Raw genomic sequence first — 25,037 nt, forward strand, 5'->3', positions numbered from 1 at the left:
TTTTAATATTTTAGTGGTGATCATACTTTAATTAAAATTTCATACACATTTTTTTCCTCTCACATTTGTATAATGAACATTTTCCATTATCATTAAATATTGCTGCAGTTTTAATGGCTCTAAAATATTCACACATTCAGATAGACATATAACAGTACTTTTTAACTATTTCTCCATTGTTTGAATGTTTCCAATTACAAGTTGGATTTTGTTTTGTTTTTAGAATTAGAAGCATGATACCGCCACAAATCTTTGAACACACGTCATTGCACACATCTCTGGTTATTTCTTTAGGATAAATTCCTAGAACTGAATTACTAGATTAAATAATATTTGAAAAGTAGGAACTTCTGACAGTAAGAGAAATTATTTGTCAATAGAACCTTCTGTAAATTCATATGATTATGGTATCACTGTATTTTCCTCTTGTTTTTTGTAACCCCATTTTGGGGGTAATTTCCTGTTACACAACAATCTTTTAATGAAAAGATAATTCTCTGAGGATACTGTATTTATATTTGCAACCATCATTTAAATGTTTTATTTTTCATTTCATTTTCACTAAATGTTCTTTTCATTTTGCTATTTTGTTTTTTTTTTCCTCTGAGAGTTGATAGAGTATAGTACATGAAAGAGAAAGTACCACTTGGCTAGACAGTGGGCATGGCCAGTGGCAGCGGGCTTGGGCTCACGTTTCTGAGGATACTGGTATTTATATTTACAGCCATCAGTTAAACGGCAAATGTTCTTTTCCTTTTGCTTTTTTGCCTTTTCCCAGAGAGTATAGTACATGAAGGAGGAAGTACCACTTGCTAGTCCACTGGCTAGGCAGTGGCCTTGTGAATGGGAACCAGAACAAATAATGGTCCAAGGCAGCCACATGCTCACACATGGACTCTGCCCAATTGCGAGGAAGCAGCAGCCCAGCCGGAACGTTGCACAGAGGCCTCCCTCACCCACGTGGCACCTTATAGTTTCTGTTGACTGTGTCAAGTATCAACAGTCAGTTAATCAGGCACCGTTTTCGGGATCTAAGGCCGTCAGCCAAGCATCTGCCTATTCTCCTGGAGAGATGGCTGCGCAGAGAACAGAGGTTCTGGGCTCTGCCTTTGCAGCTGGCTGGCTCTGGGATGATTGTCGGGGGGATGGGAGAGATTCCGCCATGGAGAACAGCAGGCAGTGATTTCACTGCTGCTTTTTATCTCTCCCTCTCTCCACTGAACGCTGCTGTCTGGGAGCAAAGGCCTGAAAGGGAAGGCTGGGTGAGAATAACAAGAGGAGACGGGGAAGCACTTTAATAATTTCCTTAGCTGAATTCAGATGAACCTCTGCTAAAGAACTACTGTGACTGGCCAGGCCTAGCCGTCAGGCTGGTTTTAACTGAAACACAAAAGCTTTGGAGAATCCTTGGGATCAGAAACACAGATCTTGTTATATTCTGTCTCTACTTGCCTCTTTTCATTGTGGGTTCTTTGATTTATTCCTTTACTCAGAGTGGATTCAAGGACAGAGTTTATCAGTAAATGTCCAAACCACCATATTCTCCATATGTGTGTGTTAGTTGTTCAGTCATATCTGACTCTTTGCGACCCCATGGACTGTAGCCCACCAGGCTCTTTTGTCCATGGGATTCTCCAGGCAAGAAAACTGGAGGGGTAGCCATTCCTTTCTCCAGGGATCTTCCGGACCCAGGGATCGAACCCAGGTCTCCTGCCTTGCTGGCAGATTCTTTACCATCTGGGTAAAGAATCTTTCCCACCAGGGAAGCATATTCTCTGTATTATAGTCTAAAAACAATATTTCCGTGTTGCTAGGTTGTCATCAAAGCTATCACTTCAAAGATCTGTGAATCCATACAATAAAAAAATGTAGCAGTGACCTACATCCCCCTCTAAAGGTTCCTATGGCATTCTTTTTTTTTTTTTCTCCCTATTGGCAAGAGTAGTTTTCCTGTAAGTCTAGCCAGAGATCCAGAAGAATCCTTTGAAGTCGTACAGCCTAACCTCTCAGATGATGTTTGGTCCCTTATGTCCAGTGTCTAGCTAGCTACCCATTGAGTAAAGGATCCTCCCTCCCTTGCAAAGCAGGCTATTCCCAATTTGAACAGCTCTCGTCTCCTCATTCATCCTTCAGCTAAGCCACAATTTGAATTTCTGGCCTTTCCATTTTTATTTTGGAGCCGCACAGAGCAAAGTGACTTCTATATTAACCGTGTACTTGTATTATGTCTTTCTGACTCTTCCCTTTGGAAGAATATTCTCAGCAAATGTGTTTGTCTGTTCATTCATTCATCAAATATGTAAGGAACAACGTGCCAGTCAAGGCACCAAGAGACAAAGGTGAATATTATACAGTTTCTGCCTTCTATAAGGTCAGTTTGAAGGAATGATAGACTGATAAATATACAACTTCAAAATAACACAGTGCATAGCATAGCTAAGCAGAGAAATCTATAGAAACTCAAATGACATCTGAACCATCAGGCAGAGTGGGAGATTTCTCGTAGAGAAAGCAGTATGAGCAAAGGCCAAGAGATGAGTTATCAAGTGGACTGTGCAAGAAAGAGTGAGCAATTCAGTGTTCCTGGGGGCTAAAATATAGACCTAGTAGAGTGAATATTTTTCTCAAATGACAAAGTCTTGAGTGCCCTCTCCCAAGATTTTTATATTTTCAGGAGAAAGCGTTAGAGCATCTTGCAGTCTGTGCTTGACTCTTTCCCTACCCCATTAATGAAGAAATTGGTATTGTTGAGGTGCCAACTCGAATAAGACCAATATATTCTAGTTGATGTTTTTGGACCTAGACCCAAATTACATTGAAGAAACTTATCTTCCCATCCTTTCCTTCTGAACCCAAGATCTTATAGAAACTGCCTCATTGGTGGCTATCGACGTGAGAGTGTAGTTGAGATGAAAGTGAAAGTGAGGTCGCTCAGTCGTGTCCGACTCTTTGCAACCCCATGGACTGTAGCCTTATAGGCTCCTCCATCCATGGGATTTTCCAGGCAAGAATACTGGAGTGGGTTGCCATTTCCTTCTTCAGGAGATCTTCCAAACCCATGGATTGAACCCAGGTCTCCTGCGTTGTAGGCAGACGCTTTACCATGTGAGCCACCAGGGAAGTAGTTGAGGTACTGATCACCAATTGCCAAACTATGGTTCTTTTCTGCTCTGCCTTGAATTCCATGAAAGCAGAAATCACTTGATCTTAATCCCTACAGCCTTAGCTTCAAGAGAATCTCATAGGAGATATTCATACAATACAATGCAGTCATCTGGTGTCAGTAGGTACTTAAAACCAAAAATGGACTCACATACACTGCTTTGAAGAAATTCATGATCGAGACTCATCCAATTATCCTTCTTGCTGTCATCGTTGTCGCCTTCTTGTCTGTTTCTTGGACCTGGCATACACTTTGTCACTTCAGGGATTTTACGTATGTTCTTCCCTCTGCTTGGGACACTCTGTCCTCCTCTCCAACTTCCACCCTTCCCTCATTAAAAAAAACTAACCACTCTTCACCTTCAGGAAAAGTCCTTGTGTTTGGATCCGTTAGCCACTCCAGCACGCTGCACTTGTCCTTCATATGCCTCATAAACTGATAGATTCATGGCTATAGCTCCAAGGCTTAGCCCAGTGCCAAACACAAAGCTGATATTTAATAAATATTTAATACATACGTTGAAGCAGAGGAACCAGAGATCAAATTGTCAACATCCATGGGATCATAGAAAAAAACAAGGGAATTCGAGAAAAGCATCTGCTTCATTAACTACTTGAAAGTCTTTGACTGTGTAGATCACAGCAAACTGTGGAGAATTCTTAAAGAGATGGGAATACCAGACCACCTTACCTGTCTCCTGATAAACCTGTATGCAGGTCAAGAAGCAAAAGTTGGAACCAGACATGGAACAATGAACTGGTTCAGAATTAGGAAAGGAGTAAGACAAGCCTGCATATTGTCACCATGCTTATTTAACTCATATGCAGAGTTCAGTTTAGTTGCTCAGTTGTGTCTGACTCTGCAACTCCATGGACTGCAGCCTGAAAGGTTTCCCTGTCCATCACCAACTCCTGAAGCTTGCTCAAACAAACTTATGTCAATGAAGTTGGTGATGCCATCCAACCATCTCATCCTCTGTTGTCTCCTTCTCCTCCTGCCTTTAATCTTTCCCAGCATCAGGGTCTTTTCAAATGAGTTAGCTCTTCACATTAGGTGGCCAAAGTACTGAAGTTTCAGCTTCAGCATCAGTCCTTCCAAAGAATATTCAGGACTGATTTCCTTTAGGATGGACTGGTTAGATTCCTTTAGGATCTCCTTGTAGTCCAAGGGACTCTCAAGAGTCCTCTCCAGCACCACAATTCAAAAGCATCAATTCTTCGGTGCTCAGCTTTCTTTATAGTCCAACTCTCACATCCATACATGACTACTGGAAAAACCATAGCTTTGACTAGATAGGCCTTTGTTGGCAAAGTAATGTCTCTGCTTTTTAATATGCCATTTAGGTTGGTCATAGCTTTTCTCCCAAGGAATAAGCGTCTTTTAATTTCATGGCTGCAGTCACCATCTGCAGTGATTTTGGAGCCCAAGAAAATAAAGTCTGTCACTGTTTACATTGTTTCCCCATCTATTTGCCATGAAGTGATGAGACCAGATGCCATGATCTTAGTTTTCTCAATGTTGAGTTTTAAGCCAACTTTTTCACTCTCCTCTTTCACTTTCATCAAGAGGCTCTTTAGTTCTTCTTCGCTTTCTGCCATACGGGTGGTGTCATCTGTGTATCCTAGGTTATTGATATTTCTCCTAGAGTACGTCATTCAAAAGTTAGGCTGTATGACTCATAAGCTAGAATCAAGATTGCCAGGAGAAATATCAACAACCTCAGATATACCAGTGACAGTTACTCTAATGGCAGAAAGTGAAGAGGGACTAAAGAGCTTCTTGATGAGGGTGAAAGAGGAGACTGAAAAAGCTGGCTTAAAACTCAACATTCAAAAAACTAAGTTTATGGCATCTGGTCCCATCTCTTCATGGAAAATAGATGGGGGACGAGTGGAAACAGTGACAGATTTTATTTTCCTGGGCTCCAAAACCACTGCTGGTGATGACCACAGCCATGAAATCGAAAAATGCTTGCTCCTTACAAGGAAAGCTATGACAAACCTAGATAGCATATTAAAAAGCAGAGATATCACTTTGCCAACAAAGGTCCATATGGCCAAAGCTATGTTTTTTTCCAGTAGTCATGTATAGATATGAGAGTTGGACCATAAAGAAGACTGAGCCCTGAAGAATTGTTTCTTTCAAATTGTGGTACTGGAGAAGGCTCTTGAGATTTCTTTGGACAGCAAGGAGATCAAACCAGTCAATCCTAAAGGAAATCAAGCCTAGATATTCATTGGAAGGACTGATGCTGAAGCTGAAGTTCCAATACTTTGGACACCTAATGTGAAGAACCAACTCACTGGTAAAAACCCTGGTGGCTCAGATGTTGAAGTATCTGCCTGCAATATAGGAGACCTGGTTTCAATCCCTGGGTCAGGAAGATCCCCTGGAGAAGGGAATGGCAACCTACTCTAGTATTCTTGCCTGGAGAATTCTATGGACAGAGGATCCTGGTGTTCATGGGGTCGCAAAGAGTTGGACACAACTGAGCAGTTAATACTTTCACTTCTGATACTGAAAAGATTGAGGGCAGGAGGAGATCAGGGCAATGGAGAATGAGATGACTAGAGAGCATCACTGGTTCAATGGACATGACGTTGAGCAAACTCTAGGAGATAGTGAAGAATAGGGAAGCCTGGCATGTTGCAATCCATGGGGTCACAAATAGTCATGACTTAGAGTCTGAACAACAATAACAAATACATTCATTATTGACTGCTCTTAAGTAGTCAGATAATACCCAAGGAACATTGGAGTTTTTCAAAGAAACAGAATTAGAAGTCAGTAGTACAAAGACATGAGATCTTAGTGGCCATGGTTGAATTATTAACTTCAGCCTTTTAGTGTATAATTGTGAGAACAACCCTCTGAAAATTCAGAGTTTTATTAGTTCAGTCAATAAAAATTGGTAAGATTTACCTTGTCATTTGCAGTGGTAGTATAACTGTCAATTATACTTGATCTGATCTTAACACCCAACTTCTCTAATTGAGTGCCCTAATTAATTTTTCTGGATTAACAACTAATTTCTTATTCCTCATCTCTTTTTACCCACAAGCAGGACTTAATCAAATGATTGTAAATTTAGTAAGCTGTATTTGTTGTAAGAGTATATAGAGAAATTAAATATTCAGTGACAAGGGACTGGTTAAATGACCTTAGTCAAATATTATTTAGTCACTTAAATGGATAATTATAAAGATTTTCTAATTGTATAAAAATGACTGAAAATATAAAGTGAATAGGAAAAAAATGGAACATAATATGGAAACAAAAATGTAGCCATGGTGATGGAGATTAAAAAAGAGAATATGAAAAAAAAAAGAGAATATGAAAATAAGAAGTAAGTGCAATGGTTTGTGAATTTGAGGGAGACTTTTAATTATGTATTGCATGCAAATTTTAGAGGGCTATATGTACATTGGTTATCAATTACTAGAGTCTACAGGAGTAAGTATGAAAGCTATATTAGAATATAAGGTGTTCAAATTTACATGCTGCAACAATAATGTATTCCTTGTCTGTATCTATAGCAAATTAAGAGCTACTTTACTGCAAAGTGTCTCACATTTGCTATGACTCTAGAAGGGGCCGTTGCCTCCTGAAGTCAAAGTTCCTATTAACAAATAGGAAAATACACTTATTTGATGGATAAACAATATTAGAGCAACAGTACCAGAAATAGCAGAATGGAAACACCCAAATTTCACTACTCCGTCAAATCAAATGTTTTTCACATAACCTGTTTCCGTCCGTTCTTTTTTGTATGTGTGTACAATTTTTATAATGGACCATAATTATCTTTTGCATTTTCTCATATTGCACAGTGTCAACTTTTATTTCATCATGACCATTTTAGTTTCTAATAAAGGCTGCCTTTCTAGCAAAAAATGTAAGGCCCTTTGAATAAGCAGAAGCATAAAGCACTTGAATTCTTGCAATGCAGGGACAAGCCTGAGTGTTTTCCCTGACCTTCCTTTGTCTGCTGATGGTGCAGTTTATGGCTTTGCGTACAAGGCTGTTATCACCTGATTTCCATTTGAGTCGTAAGATGATAACACAGAGTACAAGGAGAACTGGGTTTAGATGACAGCCACATCATTTAATGTCTACTTATTGTTTCTACAGGGAAATTCTGGCCTGGGATTCAGTATTGCTGGAGGGACAGATAATCCCCACATCGGAGATGACCCTGGCATATTTATTACGAAGATTATACCAGGAGGTGCTGCAGCAGAGGATGGCAGACTCAGGTAATGATCTGAAATGTTAGAATTATTTGGAAAGTAAATCTGCCACATCAGTAAGACATACCTGTGCCTTTGGAGAATAACAATTCTCCAAAAGTTCTGTACTTGAAAGAAAAGACTGTCAAAGCAAGCTTTCTGTAATGACTTTCCAGATCTCTTGTTGAATTTCAACTAGTATTTAATTTGTGTTTGTTGATGGCTACCACGTTCAGCATTGGGCCAGGCAGTGGGAGGAAGGAATATGGATGTTATCTTTTGTTCCATGGGGTCTTCAGTCTGGTAGGAAAGAAGAATAGTATGAGTTGATGAGCAAATAATAAAATGTGTAGAAAATGATATACTGTAAGTAGTATTAACAAAGAAATGCCACATTACGCAGCTTGTATGTATTGATGGATTTGGGGTTTTCTGTAGGAGTTGGGATGGAAAAGAGCCTAAAAAGGTATTCCATGAGAAGATTCCAGGCTGAGTCAAAAAAATAAGGTTTTACTAACCTCACAAACCTAAATGAGAACACGGAGGGAGAAGGAGCATGGGGTCCCAGCAAAAAAGGAAACCAGTTTGTCTTAGATGAAGAACACCAGCTGAGGTTGGAAATAGAGCCAGATCCTGCTCAGCATACAATAGTAATGGCTTGAGTCAGGGTCCCGCTCTTTAAATAACTAAAGGTTGGAACTTCCCTGGAAGTCCTGTGGTGAAGACTCTGTGCTTCCAACGCAGGGGGCTCAGGTTCAATTCCTGGTTGGGAAACTAAGATCCTACATGCCACGTGGTCCAAAAATTAAAAAAAAAAAAATCTAAAGGTTATTTGTCAAAATGAGAGTCACCCACATGGGGCTCTTAGTCAATAATACAAAATTGTATCAGAAGTCAGAACACCAGCTAAAAGAATTGTAGACTGAACAAGTAGGAGAGACTTCCCCTGAGGAAAACATGCCCCAGCCTTATTTTAGCATGTGTGCTGAGTCATATCCAACCCTTTGCCACCACATGGACGAGGACCACTAGGCTCCTCTGTCCATGGCGTTTTTTGGGCAAGAATGCTGGAGCAGGTTGCCATTTCCTACTACAGGGGATCTTCCCAACCCGGGGATTGTACCCGCATCTCCTGTTTTGCAGGCGGATTCAATTCTTTACTGTTTAACCATTGGGGAAGCTACTAGATTGTAAATCTCCTTAGATCAAGCAGTTGTATACAGATGTGAGTTCATAAATACTTTCTGAATGCATGAATGAATAAGTAAAATGAGAAGGGAGAGAAGGGTAAATCAATAAGTAGGGAGAGAGGGTAATGCAGACCAAGACCGACAGTTAGGAATAGTTTTAGCTTGCATATGTGTGTATGTGTTAAGTTGCTTCAGTCATGTCCAACTCTTTGCAACCCTATGAACCATAGCCTGCCAGGCTCCTCTGTCCATGGGATTCTCCAGGCAAGTATACTGGAGTGGGTTGCCATGCCCTCCTCCAGGGGATCTTCCCAACCCAGGGATCGAACCCCAGTTTCTTATGTCTGCTGCATTGACAGGCAAGTTCTTTACCACAAGCACCCCCTGGGAAGCCCTTGGGTTACATAGAACCACCCTGAAAGCTGTGACCTAAGTGGCAGGTATGTAAGCTTCATTGCTCTTCCTCAGGGTGCTTTTTTATGAAGCATAAAGAGGCCAGTTTGCTGTTTATTATAAAGCAGCCAAGGACACTTTTTTGGTCTCCAGCTGTTCTGATGCAGTGATTATTTTTGATAGCTGCACCTTTGCAGTTTGTCAAGGAACATCACACCTTTTTTCAGGTACACCTGCATCTCCTATCAGCAAGAAAGGAAATGAGTGGCACTCCCACAGGATTCACATGCTTTTTGACGATAGAACTTTCAGGCTGAATTGACATAACTGATTTCTGGGTGAGGGGACAACATCCATGCTGCAGAGTGAGAAATTAGAAATAGATGTGTAATTCTAAGAGTCATGGTGGGGATAGTATTTGCTAATATTGGACCCTGGAGAAGCTCCATTTTTTGTTTCATTTATTTTTTTAATTTTATTTATTTTTTTAGCGCCAAGAAACATTTCGTATTGGGGTACAGCCAATTAACAATGTTTTGATAGTTTCAGATGAACAACAAAGAGACTTAGCCATACGTGTACATGTGTCCATTCTCCCCCAAACCCCTCTCCCATCCAGTCTGGCACATAACATTCAGCAGACTTCCATGTGCTATACAATGGGTCTTTGCTGGTTACCATTTGAAGTACAGCAGTGTGTATATGACCTTCCCAAAGTCCCTGACCGTGTCTTCCCCCCAGCAGCCGTAAGTTCATTTTCTAAATCTGTGAGTCTTTCTCTGTTTTGTAATAAAGTTAATTTGTATCATTTCATTTTAGATCCCACATATAAGGGGTGTCATATGATATTAGGAGAAGCTCCATTTTAAAAGTTCAGAAATAAAGTTGTTAGAGGAAACTTCAGAAAAGTGGACCATCATCATTGTTTCATACCATTCTTTACCTAGAAGTAGGGAAGCTTTCACCTCCGCCAAATTTCCGCCCTGGGCATCAGATAAAGTGGACTTTATGTGATTATTCTACAAATAAGAATGAAAAATGGCATCTCTGAGAGTGCCACCACTCTGCGTCCGCCTACAGAGATAAAAGGCAGTTCTGCTGTGTTGAAAGCATTATCCAGTAGTTGTAAAGAACATAATCATAGTGGCCACTAACATTTACTGATTTCTTATCATGTGTGGAGCATCATGCTCACGAAGGTAGGATGGATGGATAGGTTGGTGTGTGGGTGGACGGATGGATGGATGGATGAATACACAGACTGAAGGATAGATGGATAGATGATGTAAACAGAGATGTAGATACACCCACACACAATCTTCTATATGTTTAAAACAGCCATATGATGTAGTTATAGTTATTATGGCCATCATAGTATGGACTTAGGAAATTAATCAAATTTTTTAAGATCACTCATCTTTCTTTGAATACATTCCAAAATCTGTATGTCACTTATATACTCTCTAAACTCTTATTCATTAGTAGAATCCCCTACTTCATGGGACCTTGGCCTAAAAATTCCCAAATATAAAGTTTTACACATGCTAATGGGAAATTCTGAACACTGCAAAGTTTGCTATTTTTCTAATGAGCCACAGTTGTTTTTATTATGAACTCTACCCACGGGTCTTAGTCCTGGCTTCCTGGAATCAGGGAGTGGGGATAGTATTTGCAAATATTGGACCCTGGAGAAGCTCCATTTTTTTGTTTCATTTATTTATTTTTATTTTTTAACACCAAAAAAAACCATTTTGTATTGGGGTACAGCCGATTAACAATGTTGTGATAGTTTCAGGTCAACAGTGAAGAGACTTAGCCATACATACACATGAATCCACTCTCTCCCAAACCCCTCTCCCATACAGTCCGGCACATAACACTGAGCAGAGGGCTGTGACTGTGAATATTACCCGGTGAGGTTGTGCAGTGAATGACCTGAAAAACTCTGAACAGTGATCCTAACAGGAGCATTTCTCCAACCCACATCACAGCCTTGTACCTGTGTGAGGACAGCTCTGGAGTGGGCCTCCAGCTCTTCATGATAGAGCCTTGCTATTACCACTGAGACTCTTTCCCACCTTACTTCTTTCTGCCATGAACTTGGATGGTTTGGAGGCATCTGAGAGCTCAAGAGTAACAGTTGCAAGTCTGGCATTATGACAGGAAGGATAGATTTCAGAATTCACCTTTTTATCTGGTTCAAAGCCTACATTTTACAGATGGGGAAACTAAGGCTCAAACAAGTGACTTATCCTGAAGCATCAATCATTCAGGGGTCAGTTTCAACTAGACTCCAACTGTCTTGACTCAAGAAAATAACATTCTAAGGTAGTGTTTAGTGTCAGTAACACTCAAGCCCATCTAAGAATCTTTTCTCAGTGTGGCAGGAACACTCTTTGAAGCTGGACCAGCAATGTGTGAAGAGTACTTTCTGTCTCACCATTAGTCTTTTTGAACAAGGTAACAACACACAGAAATGAACTCTGGAAAGATGTTGGCTCTAATACCTGTATATAAACATATTTGGTTTTGGAAAAATTTAACTCTCTTAGGTACTGTTTTCTCATCTATAAAGTGATGATAATAATACCTATTCTGAGGGTTCAGTAAGATAATCTAAGTCCCTAGCTGTACCAAGTCAATTTCAGCAGCGTTTGCCCCTTTTCCTTACCAGCCCTCTCCTCTCAGTAGTGTTTCCTCTGTCATTTTTCCATTCCTTCTTCTTTTCCCTGTGGTGTTCCGTTCCCTCTCCTCTCATCCTTTCCACCTTTCTTTTAGTTCCTTTTCATTCTCTACGGCCTTCTCTAAACTTCCTGTTGCTATCTTTTCACATCCCCTTTTCTCTTGATGATAACATTGAATTAAAACCCATTTAGCTATGGTACTTAAAGAGTTCCTATGTTTCTCTTCTCAAGTTTCTGATACAATCAATCGAATCTGCTGTTTCCCTTACTTAAAAACTAAGCTCACAAACTAAACATACTTCTGTTTTTTTTGTTTTCAACCTGACAAATTGTTTGGTCTATCCTGTGAGTTAGAGACTCATAAAAGTTTTCTAATGTATACTTGTCATTATAAATTTTACTTTGACAATTAAATAATACTAAAACTGAAAGAGTAGCTGAAGCCTATAAAAGTGAGGTGATGGGTCTGCTCCTAGGAGAGTAGTAATCTGGACTCTATACTAGTGGATAATAATTAGGTCAATATTCATAATAGCAAGGCCAACACAATACCTCAATGTGCCAACAACTTTCTGGCACATTAGCTCATTTAAAGGGCATAACTTGATGAGAGTAATATTATTACTCCCACTTTTTAGGTAAGAAAATCAAGGAACTGAGATAAGCAGTTAAGTACCTTAAGAAGGTTGCACTGAGAGTACATGTTGGAGCCATAATTTGAACCTAGGCAGCCTGGGTCTAATGTCCATGTGAAAGTGAAGTCACTCAGTTGTGCCCGACTCTTTGCGACCCCATGGATAGTAGCCTGCACCAAGCTCCTCCGTCCATGGGATTTTCAAGGCAAGAGTACTGGAGTGGGTTGCCATTTCCTTCTCCAGGGAATCTTCCCAACCCAGGGATCAAACCCAGGTCTCTCACATTGTAGACAGATGCTTTACCGTCTGAGCCACCAGGGAAGTCCATGTATTTATGTTCTAAGTTATCCCGCAGGGTGGGAGAAATGTTATTTCAAAGACACACAGTGTTATGCAGTATTCTCAAGATGACACTCCTCAGGATTCCACACACTAATCCATACAACCTGTGACTATGATGGGTTGTCACTCCTGTGATTGGGTTACATTGTATGGCGTAGTTGACATAGGATAGGGAGAGTATACAGGTTAGCCTGATCTAATCACTTGAGCCTTAACAGCGGAGAGCTTTCTCTGGCTGGTAGCAGAATGGGAAGTCAAAGAGATTCAGAATCAGTGAAGTACTCAACATTGTTCCTGGTTTGAAGATGGAGGAGGCCGCATGGAAAAGGAAGAGGATGGCCCCTAGGAGCAGAGAAAGGCCCCAGCTGATGGCCAGCAAGGAAGCAGGGACCTCCATCCCACAACTGCCAGCAACCGAGTCTTACCACAACCACATGAGTTGGAAGAAGACCCTGAACTCCAGATGAGAATGTAGCTCGGTTAACACCAGGATTTCAGGTTCCTTGGAGGAACCTGAGCAGAGATTCCAGCCCCACTAGGCCAGACTTCTGACTTACACAAGCGGTGAGCTAATAAATAGGTCATGTTTCAAGTTGCTAAACCTGTGGTAACTTTATAAGGAGGAATGACGCACTAACATCCTCATTATTCTGGGAATTCTGAGTTCATTATGAAAAGCCTTCCTGTGCGTCCTCAGTCACACCCAGTGTAAAATGAGTGTGCAGGTTTAAGGTGCAGATGAGGTGAGAGGTGACTTTCTCCTTGGTTAGATCAGATTCCAAACTGAACTCAAGTCTCAGTGGTTGCCTCAGAGGAGAGATGTAGGATAAAGAACATGCTATTTGGTGTAGCGGATCTGGGTTTCAAATTCTACTTTCCAGCTAAGTGACCTTGGACCTCTTTTTAAGCTCTCTGTGCTCCAGGTCCCTCATTGGTAAGTTGGAGGTAGGAGCATATGTATCAGGAAGCTGCAGTAAAGATTAAATAAAATAGAGAGTGTGAAGAAGTTGTGTAAAATTCAAAGGCTCCCAACACCACCCAATCCACAGAACCAGTCATTTAACAGAAAACTGAACTTAAGTCACAAGGCTGTGAAAGCCAGGAAGGGTCACTTACAGAGAACAGAGTTCTAAAATGACCTTCAGTGGCCCCGTCCCCTGAGTACGGGAGGATATGTGAACATGGTATTATGTCACTCCTATGAAAATGTTTCTTTTTATGACAGAAGAGATTTCATAGGTGTAATTAAGGTGCCTAATCAGTTGACCTTGAACTAATTAAAAGGGAGAGTATCCCTTGTAAGGAGAAGGAAATGGCAACCCAATCCAGTATTCTTGCCTGGAAAATCCCATGGACAGAGGAGCCTAACAGGCTACAGTTCATGGGCTGGCAAAGAGGCGGACATGACTGAGTGACTTCACTTCTTCACTTCATCCCTTGTAAGCCTGATCTAATCCAAGGAGTACCCTAAAAGTACAGATTTACAACACTGTAAATCAACTATACTTCATTTAAAAAAAAGAAGAAAGAAAAGGAAAGTACAGAGATTCTCCTGTTGATCTGGATGAGGCAAACTTCCATGTCAGTCAAACAGCTGAGTTCTGCTAATAACCCCTTGAGCTTGGAAGAGAACCCCAACTTCTGAAAGAGTGCAGTTTGGCTGACACCTTGATTGTAGCCTTGTGGGACCCAGAATAGAAGAGTCCATAAACTGTGTCCAGATTTCTAATCCACTAAAACTCTGAGATAATAAATGCAAGGTGCTTTAAACTGAAGATGTTGTGATAACCTCTCATGAAGTAATAAAAAGTTAGTATGACTCTATGGCATTCTGCATCCTGATTTTGTGCTGTAGACGGGCTTGTCTCTGCCAGCACTACCACACTCTGATCTTCAGAAATACTGATCAAGCTTCCTGGCCAGACTCAGGCCCTTCACACACCTGGAGGCAAAATGTGAAAAGCATTCAGAAACAAGGGAGTGGATCGAGGTCAGAAATAGGGAAGAAACGGTCCCTCAAGGAGAGGGACAGCAGAGACAGAGGTGAGCTGCAATTCCTTGTTACAGCTGATGGCTGGAGATTTGAACCTCAGGTGGGAGAGAGGGAGAGAGTCAGAAGCTCTAAGGAGAATGTGAGATGAGGGCTAAGTTAAAAGGCCAGCAAGACATCATGTAATGGTTTAAAGGAATTTCTTTGGATAGTGATCTTTTTCCTGTGCAGTGTCTTTTTAAATATAATGTATTGTGTACACGTTTTTATGGATATGATAATTGTCCTTGTGGAATATGTATAAAATGCAGAGAGTAGACAAAAGCTACACAAAACAAAACACTTTCATTTTTACACTAAATAATATCAACATCTTTGTTGATACAAAAGTATTAATATTTTTGTAAACTTATTTCTGGTATTTTTGCTATTCTATTTGTCTTTAGATCACACTATATATGATATTTAGCATTTGTTTAACTTTGCATAAATTTATTTCATAAACTTTTCCCTAAATCATTTAAAGAAAAAAACCTTTACATATATTTTAATTTCTGTTTAATAATATGTTTACTATATACATTGTTAGGAGTTTTAGGTTATTTTCAGTTTCTTAGCATTTCAAGTAACTGGCAATCTTTTGGAAGACATTACTGACTCTGTTTTTCATAAATTCTTTAGAATATATTTCTAGCAGTAGAATTTCTGCATCAAAAGGTATGCACATTTCAAAGAATTTTGACATGTATTGCTAAATTTCCTTCCAGAAAGATTCTAGTTCCACCAACAGTCTTAGAGAGGGCCTGTTTTACAATATGTCATTAGCATTTCATGTGCTTGAACATATATGATTTGGGGCTATTGGCCAAGGCAAACACTGGTACCTTTCCTTGCTTTGCTTTGAATTTATTTGATTAACAGAAAAATTGAACTTTAAAAAAATGTAACATTCATTTATATTTTTTCTTCTAGAAGTAGTTATTTAAATTTAATAACATTCCTTATCTTTAGTGTAAGAGCATTAGGTTTTCTTCCAGAACAAAATAGGTACATTTCCACGTTTTGAAGGATAATTTTTGTTTCAACTTTGGTATCTGAATCATAAAAATGCCCTCTGTGTGGCTTCAAGTCCCAGGATTGCAGAGGGCCAATATTGATCTGACATCCTGGGGAAGAGCTATCACATGACAGTCTCTACTTGATGATGCAGCAATGACATTCTACACAGCAATGCATTTATGAAAGCCACTCACAGCACAAGCAGCATGCAGTAGCAGGCAGAAGAGACAGCTGCTTGTCAATTTCCTGACAAGTGACACAGTTTAACCTCTTCAGTTCAGTTCAGTTCAGTCACTCAGTCACGTCTGACTCTTTGTGACCCCATGAATAGCAGCACGCCAGGCCTCCCTGTCCATCACCAACTCCTGAAGTTCACTCAGACTCACGTCCATCGAATCAGTGATGCCATCCAGCCATCTCATCCTCTGTCGTCCCCTTCTCCTCCTGCCCCCAATCCCTCCCAGCATCAGAGTCTTTTCCAATGAGTCAACTCTTTGCATGAGGTGGCCAAAGTACTGGAGTTTCAGCTTCAGCATCATTCCTTCCAAAGAAATCCCAGGGCTGATCTCCTTCAGAATGGACTGGTTGGATCTCCTTGCAGTCCAAGGGACTCTCAAGAGTCTTCTCCAACACCACAGTTCAAAAGCGTCAATTCTTCAGTGCTCAGCCTTCTTCACAGTCCAACTCTCACATCCATACATGACCACTGGAAAAACCATAACCTTGACTAGATGGACCTTTGTTGGCAAAGTAATGTCTTAGCCCCCAGCATAATCATTTCTACTCCCAGACATGATGGAGAAAAAAAAATTTTTCCCTTAAAGTTCATTGCTTCATTTGTTCCTTCTGTGTCTGTTTACAGGTAGGGTTGGCTTTGTCCTCATAAAAGCGAAGAGAACACAACCCCTGGTTCTTAACTGCATTGTCCTTTGGTTGACATTTGGCAATTCATTGTTTTGTTTTTTCGTTAATTTATACTCATTAACTCACTGCTGCTGCTGCTGCTGCTAAGTCGCTTCAGTCATGTCCGACTCTGTGTGACCCCATAGACAGCAGCCCACCAGGCTCTGCCATCCCTGGGATTCTCCAGGCAAGAACACTGGAGTGGGTTGCCATTTCCCTCTCCAATGCATGAAAGTGAAAGTGAAGTCACTCAGTAAATGTCCGACTCTTCGTGACCCCATAGACTGCAGTCTACCAGGCTCCTCCGTCCATGGGATTTTCTAGGCAAAAGTACTGGAGTGGGGTGCCATTGCCTTCTCTGTATTAACTCACTAGTAATTTTTAAATAATTACATGAAGAGGAAAAGAGAGGCAAAGGGGAAGAAAAGGGAGAGATAAAGGAAACAGAAAAAGAAGAAACATTAGTGATAATCAAAGATGAAAGCATCACATAACTTGGAAATGGAGAGCACAAACCTAAATTTAAATTTTTTTCCGTGCCAGTAAGAAGCTCTAAGCAGAGCAAAGGCAGTGATTTTCAAGCATCACAGTCTGAAACTTACTCCCAAGACTCACTTTCAGACTGGTAAGGAAATAATAGATGACCAGTAAGTGAAACAACATAAGAGATTGCAAAATCCACAGAGAACCTCTTCACATTGAACTTGCATTAGTTTGGATGATGACAAACAAAACCCTTGAGTTACCAAGTCCAACATGTCAACTTCCATCAAAGGGGTAATTCTCACACCAAATAATTGTGATAATGCCTAATGCTAAATTTTCCATTCAAAGACAGAGACTCTTGGTGTTTTCAAAGCCACCTGGACTTCTCTTTTGTTATTGTTTTGAGGCAAAAGCGGCACATAAGCCCAACTGTTGCCCTTAATGAGATCATCTTCATGAGAAGGGTGATTTCATTATCCAGGGAAAAGTACAGTTGGATCTGATTAGACTCATTCTTATCCTTCCACCTCTGCCCACAGAAGGAAAAGGAGTAAGAGAGCACAGTCCTCTGTCCTTTGATTTCCTCTGTCAATATTGCGTGTGTGGGCTTAGTCACTCAGTCATGTCCGACTCTTTGCAGCCTCATGGACTGTAGCCCACCAGGCTCCTCCATCCATAGGGATTCTCTAGACAAGAATCCTGGAGAGGGTTGCCATGCCCTCCTCCAGGGGATCTTCCCAACCCAGGGATCGAACCCGGGTCTCCCCGTATTGCAGGTGGATTCTTTACCATCTGAGCACCAGGGAAGCCCTCTATCAATGTTAGCAGCCCTGAATATGTTGATAGCATGCTTAGACAAGAAAAAATCAAGTAGCAAGTAGTTCTGTAGTACCTGGTAATGACAAGTCCTCAACAGTTTAGAACTGTTGTTGTTCAGTCACTAAGTTGTATCTATGTGACCCCAAGGACTGCAGTATGCCAGGCTCTCCTGTCCTTCCTATTTCCTGGAGTTTGTTCAGCTTCATGTCCATTGAATTGGTAATGCCATTTAACAATCTCATCTGCTGCCCTCTTTTTCTTTTGCCTTCAATCTTTCCCATGGCTGCAGTCACAATCAGCAGTGATTTTGGAGTCCGAGAAAATAAATCTGTCAATGCTTCCACTGTTTCCCCTTCTATTTGCCATGCAGTGATGGGACTAGGGGCTTCCTTGATAGCTCAGTTGGTAAAGAATCCACCTGCAATGCAAGAGACCCCTTTTTGATTCCTGGGTCAGATGGGACTAGATGCCATGATCTTAGTTTTTTGAATGTTGAGTTTCAAGCCAGCTTTTTCACTCTCCTCTTTTACTCTCCTCAAGAATTTCTTTAGTTCCTCTTCACTTTCTGCCATTAGAGTGGTATCATCTGCATATCTAAGGTTGTTGATATTTCTTCTGGCAATCTTGGTTCCGGTTTGTGATTCATCCAGCCTGGCATTTCACATGATGATGATTGCAGCCATGAAATTAAAAGACACTTGCTCCTTGGAAGAAAAGTTATGACCAAGCAGAGACAATACTTTGCCAACAAAGGTACATCTAGTCATGTATGGATATGAGAGTGGGACTATAAAGAAAGCTGAGCACTGAAGAATTGATGCTTTTGAACTGTAGTGTTGGACTCTTGAGAGTCCCTTGAACCGCAAGTAGCTCCAATCAGTCCATCCTAAAGGAAATCAGTCCTGAATATTCATTGGAAGGACTGAAGCTGAAGCTGAAATTCCAATTCTTTGGCCACCTGATGCAAAGAACTGAGTCATTTGAAAAGACCTTGATGCTGGAAAAGATTGAAGGCAGGAGGAGAAGGGGACCACAGAGGATGAGATGGTTGGATGGCATCACCAACTCAATGGACGTGAGTTTGGGTAACCTCCAGGAGTTGGTGATGGACAGGGAGGCCTGGTGTGCTGCTGTCCATGGGGTTGCAAAGAGTTGGACACGACTGAGCAACTGAACTGTGAACAGAATAGGAAAAAATATTTGCAATAATATAGCGGATAGTGGACTTGTATCCAGAATATATAAAGAACTTTTATAGCTCAACAACAGAACAACAAGTAACCTAGTTAGAAAATTGGCAAAGGATTTGGAGTAATTTCCTACTGCTGCCATCAAAACCATGGTGCCTTAAAATAGCACAGATTTATTATCTTGTAGTTCTGGAGGTCAGAAATCCAAAATCAGACTCAATGAAATGAACTCAAGCTGTTGACGGGGCATCTCCAGAGGAGCTATGAAACACTCCAATTCCTTTCCTTTTCCCACCTTCTTAGGGCCACCTGAATTTCTTGGCTCATAACTGTTTACTCCATCTTCAAAGATCATCAGTCCAACCTTTGCTTCTGTCATATCTCTTCTCTGACTATGACTCTATTGTGTCTTTTGTTAAGGATTCCTGTGATTACTTTTAACTTGCCTAGATAATACAGGATAATTTCCCTATCTCAAAAATCTTATTTTAATTGTATCTGTAAGGTGGAGCTGATGGTAAAGAACTTGCCTGCCAGGGCAGGAGACAGAAGAGACTCAGGTTTCACCCCTGAATTGGGAAGATTCCCTGGAGGACGAGATGGCAACCCACTCCAGTATTCTTGCCTGGAAAATTCCATGGACAGAGGAGCCTGGCGAACTACAGTCCACAGGGTCGCAGAGTCAAACACGACTGAAGCAAGTTAGCATGCACGCACATAAAGTCTCTTTGGCCCATGCTATAATATATTCACAGGTCAGAGATGAGGACTTGTACTTTTTGAAAGACCGTTATTCTGTCTACCACAGATTTGAATAAATATTCCTTGAAAGAAGATGTAAAATGACCAATAACACAAAGAAAGGCTTCCAACATAATCCCAATGTCCATCAACAGATGAATGGATAAAATATGATATATTCTTACAGTGGAATATTATTCAACCATGAAAACAGATGAAGTTCTAATGCATGTTACATGAGTAAACCCTGGAACAATATCCTAAATCAAAGAAGCCAGATACAAAAGGCTACATATTGTACAATTTTATTTCTATGAAATGACCAGAATAGGGAAACCCGTATAGATAAAAGTAGGTTAATGGTTGTCAGGGACTGGTAATGAATATGGATTTCTTTTAGACATGATGAAAGTGTTATAAAATTCCCTCAAGCTAAGGATTGCACAGTCTGTGAACATACTAAAAAAGATCACTGACTTGTATACTTTAAAAGGGCAAATTTTAAAGTATGTGAATTATATCTTAACAAGTCTGTTATAAAAATATCCAATAATGCTTTGCTGGCATAAAATATTCATCCTTATTTATAAATCTGAGAACTTATTTCTAGTTTCAAAAAGCCCTTGACTTCTTCATATTGCTGTCAAGTTATAGATTTATTTCATCTGAAGTTCCATCATTTAGAAAAGTTCTTGAATCTGTTTGCCAAGTAGAGAATACTTTTGATTTGGACTCCATGCCTATATGGCCTAAGGAATCTTTAAAACAGGCAAATATCAAATGATGTCCCCATTTCCTAGACAAACTAGCAGATATTTGACCTTGTGTCCTAACTGCTAAAGTATCCATAATTTACAAAAATGATCTTATATGTAAAGTCTTTATTTTCAAAAGCCAAAGACGTATTCGTGAAGTGCATTAAAATTTAGGAGGATTAATTCAGACTGAGTTTTTCAAGTTCAGTTATCCAAATACAATTAAGGAAGAAGAATCTACCGGTTTTTCAAAAGAGAACAATAAGATTATTGAAACATAGATGTGGTGGTTCATATCCCCTAAAGCTGATTCCATGAGGCTGTAAACATTTTTATTTCATTCTAGTCCGTGCTTTGTATAGAGGGAGGATTTCTGACGTTGTTTGTAGGTCTAGGCCCAAACTTCCAGTTCAGACTGAAAACTAACAAGATGCATGGCTCTAGTGATGGTGAGAGACAGACCTGGGCATCTCTGCTACTACCTAGTTCTGAGACTTTGAGAGTTCCACAGCCTTCTTAAGCTTAGCATCGTTCTCCATAAAATGAGTATGGTAGAGGATCTTTGGGAATTTTCAGTTTAAAAATCAAATTCTGTTTATTTATTTGACTTTTGTTGACAGTCTGAGACGTTCAGAATACTATTACCATGGCTAGGAAATCAATCCTTTGTTTTGATTAAATCTGTAACTGTGAGAAGATACGATCTTCATTACATTTCTGTAGCAAAGAACTGATCACGAGTTAAATCCTGAGAAGTCATTTATTATTATTTATTTGTAACAGTCTCCCAGAAGGAATAGTGTTATTCTAATATTCTAAAACTATATTTAATTTGATTTTTGCAAATAACTCCTTGGGATCTTTACCAAAAGCAAAATGGTTTCTGGGAAGGAGGATGATGGTGGTGGTATAGTCGCTAAGGCGTGTCCGACTCTTGCAACCCCATGGACTGTAGCCCACCAGGCTCCTCTGTCCATGGGGATTCTCCAGGCAAGAATACTGGAGTGGGTAGCCATTTCCTTCTCCAGGGGATATTCCCGACCCAGGAATTGAATCTGGGTCTCCTGCACTGCAGGCAGATTCTTTATCGACTGAGCGACAAGGGAAGCCCCAGGAAGGAGGGGAGGACACTCAAATTTTCTCCCGGTTTCTAATTCAATAACTCTAGTTATTTCCAGGAATGGCTTTTCTAAACAGCTAATAAATTATGTCATTATTTAGAAATGCCCAATAATGTGGTAAGCTTTGGGCAAGCATCAAGTCATTGCAAATTGGCTTAACAGATGCCAAAATCATATTTTATATATATATAATTATATGTGTATCAGAGCTGCTGCTGCTGCTGCTAAGTCGCTTCAGTCGTATCCGACTCTGTGTGATCCCATAGACGGCAGCCCACCAAGCTCCCCCGTCCCTGGGATTCTCCAGGCAAGAACCCTGGAGTAGGTTGCCATTGCCTTCTCCAATGCATGAAAATGAAAAGTGAAAGTGAAGTCACTCAGTCCTGTCTGACTCTTAGTGACCCCATGGACTACAGCCCACCAGGCTCCTCCGTTCATGGGATTTTCCAGGCAAGAGCACTGGAGTTGGGTGCCATGGCCTTCTCCAGTATGTCAGAGCTAGTTACTATTTTTTTCAATTTCTATGCAACAGCTATGGCAACAGCAAAATGGAGACTTACATATCACCTCCCATACCCCAGGTGAGGTTTCTCTTCACACTGCCCAGTGCAAACCGGGAGATCTTTGCCTACATGCTATCCCTCCACTCTCCCGTATCCCCTTCCCACCCACCTCTGTACATTGTAGTTTAGTTTCCTAAATGAAGCTGAGCTAGAAAACCAGGTTAAAATTTAGAATTACTGGACTTTCCTGGCAATACAGTGGATAAGAATCCACTTGCCATTGCAGGGGTGAAAGTGAAAGTCGCTCAGTCATGTCTGACTCTTTGCCACCCCGTGGACTATACAGTCCATGGAATTCTCCAGGCCAGAATACTGACGTGGGTAGCCTTTCCCTTCTCCAGGGGATCTTCTGAACCCAGGTCCCCCCTATTGCAGGTGGATTCTTGACCAACTGAGCCACCAGGGAAGCCCGTGGGTAGCCTGTCCCTTCTCCAGGGCATCTTCCTGACCCAGGAATCGAACCTGGGTCTCCTGCATTGCAGGTGGATTCTTTACCAACTGAGCTGTCAGGGAAGCCCCCCAAAAAGTGGATGCTGGGACTGCATGGGCCAGAAATGCAGGGGACACAGGTTTCATTCCTACTCCCAGCAGATCCCACATGCCTTGGAGCAACTGAAAATGCATGTGACACAGCTTCCAAGCCCACACTTTAGAGCCCGTGAGCCACAGCTGCTGAGCCTGCGTCCTGCAGCTACTGAAGCCAGTGAGCCTAGAGCCTGTGCTCCGCAGCTGGGAAAGCCACTGTGAGGAGAAGCCCGAGCACCACGGTGGAGTAGCCCCTGCTCAGGGCAACTGGAGAAAACCTGTGCGCAGCAGCGAGACCCAGTGCAGCAAAAAACAAATGATAAATGAATAAACAAACTATTAGAAAATAAAAACAAAAAGAACTTAAAATGGCTAGAGATCTGCACCAGAAATTTCAGCACAGGGAAAGCAGTCCGCAGTCTCCAGCTCCCAGAACCTCTTCCGCCTTCCCTTCCAACTTCCTTCCTGCTCCATGAGGGCCCCCTGGGAGCTTGCCTGTCACAGTACAACTGCACATCTGGGCTTCATCCACAGCCTCTGCGAATACCTGTTCTTTGACCACTGTTGAGCCTCGGCCTACATCATCAACCCTTAGGAACCTGAATTTGAGAAAGAGGTCCATAGAACCACTAAAGTGGGCTGCACTCAGAGAATTCCAGAAGATTTCTTTGTGGGGGAGGGAAAGTAAACTTTAGCTGGTTACCTCCTCTTGCTCTGTAGGTCCCTATGAAGTGATCATTAGTGAACATCAATCCCTAAAAGGTTAATTGGCAGATACAATAAGGGAAATCATATTTATTGAGCTTTAGGGCCTAGTAAAAATAAAATGAATAGGACATGTATGTTATTGGTAGAGTTCTTGGCTTTTAGGATTTCTCATACTAAGTTTTGTTGCCTTCATCCCAGTTTATAGAGAATAAGTCTTCCTTTGTCTTAGCAATAACTCCTTTATTTGCTTTAGATGACTTTGTTTTCTTGACCACTTTATCTGCAGAGAGGGAAGACGGGAATCTCTATGCCCCCTTAATATACCACCATTCTGTGTGTCTGAAATCTCATTTTTATTTATTCTTTATTATATTTCCTGTGACATCCCTGCCCCTTATTAGCCCTGTGCCTTACTCTAAGCATTGTCCCTTACTTAGAACTAATATGAGCTACCATCTGTTAAGCTTCCTTCCATGGGCTTATGGAGACTCAAAGAGGTTAAATGGCTGAGCCAAAATCCTCATCTAGTCTCTTTGATTCCAAAATCCATGTTCTTCCCACCATAGCACATGACTGCAATTAACTGAAGATGAATAATTGAACATGTATTTAAGAATCTATAAACACAGATCTTTGCCAACATCCCATGCCAGAGTGTTAAGAACACAAACATACCTAAGTGGCCTCAAAATTATTTTGGCTTTTCAGGAAATGACTGACTGGCATTAATTGGAGGTCTAGGCAACTTATATGGAAAGATTATAAAGATTAAATAATATTGGCTTAAAGATAATGTCATTCTCTGATTAGAAAGTAATGCAGTTCATTGTAGAAAATATGGGAAATATAGATACATATAAAATAAATTAGGATTGCTCACAATCTTATCAATAAAAGGATCTATTTATTATGTTTCTTCATAGTCAGTGCATGTTTTTACATAGCTGCACTTTTCATCCTGCCTTTTTCATTTAGTATTACAGTATAGGCATTTTCTTACATTAAATATGTACTTTGTAAACAGTTTAAATAGGTGCATAATTTCATGTTATATAACATTATTTAACCTTGACTCTACTTTGGATATTTAAGTTTATTACATTGCATTGAATATCTTTGTAGAAAGGATCTAAAAATTTGATAGCTCTTATGGGTGCTAGTGGTAAAGAACCTGCCTGCCAATGCAGGAGACACAGATTCAATCCCTGGATCAGGAAGATTCCCTGGAGGAGGGCAGGGTAACCCACTCTAGTATTCGTGCCTGGAGAATCCCAGAGACAGAGGGCCTGGCAGGCTGTAGCCTATAGTGTTGCAGAGTCAGACATGACCAAAGTGACTTGCAGAGAAAGCAAGGTTAACGTAGGCCCAGATCAGTTGTCACACATTTCTTGCTTTAAAATGCTTGAAAATGAGCTCCGGTGCTCCTTTTTGCATACTTTTTTATTTTTTTTTTTAATTATAGATCAAAAGTTTTCTTTTACATGACAGTGGACTGAATTAACAACAGTTTTAACCAGGCATCCAGAGAGGTGTTCACATTC

General features: G+C 40.7%; 1 protein-coding gene across 8 annotated transcripts in view; it reads left to right on the forward strand.

The window, feature by feature from the left end:
• Nucleotides 1-25,037, forward strand: part of DLG2 (discs large MAGUK scaffold protein 2) — a 1,083,296-nt gene that overhangs the window by 363,419 nt on the left and 694,840 nt on the right. For all 8 annotated transcript variants that reach the window (XM_070365266.1, XM_070365267.1, XM_070365264.1 and 5 more), the window contains exon 4: nt 7,295-7,419. In XM_070365266.1, the coding sequence (XP_070221367.1) occupies nt 7,295-7,419 (125 nt within the window). The remainder of the gene's footprint in view (nt 1-7,294; nt 7,420-25,037) is intronic.

The sequence above is a fragment of the Bos mutus genome, chromosome 29, assembly GCF_027580195.1.
Source record: "Bos mutus isolate GX-2022 chromosome 29, NWIPB_WYAK_1.1, whole genome shotgun sequence".
NCBI classification, from domain to species: domain Eukaryota; kingdom Metazoa; phylum Chordata; class Mammalia; order Artiodactyla; family Bovidae; genus Bos; species Bos mutus.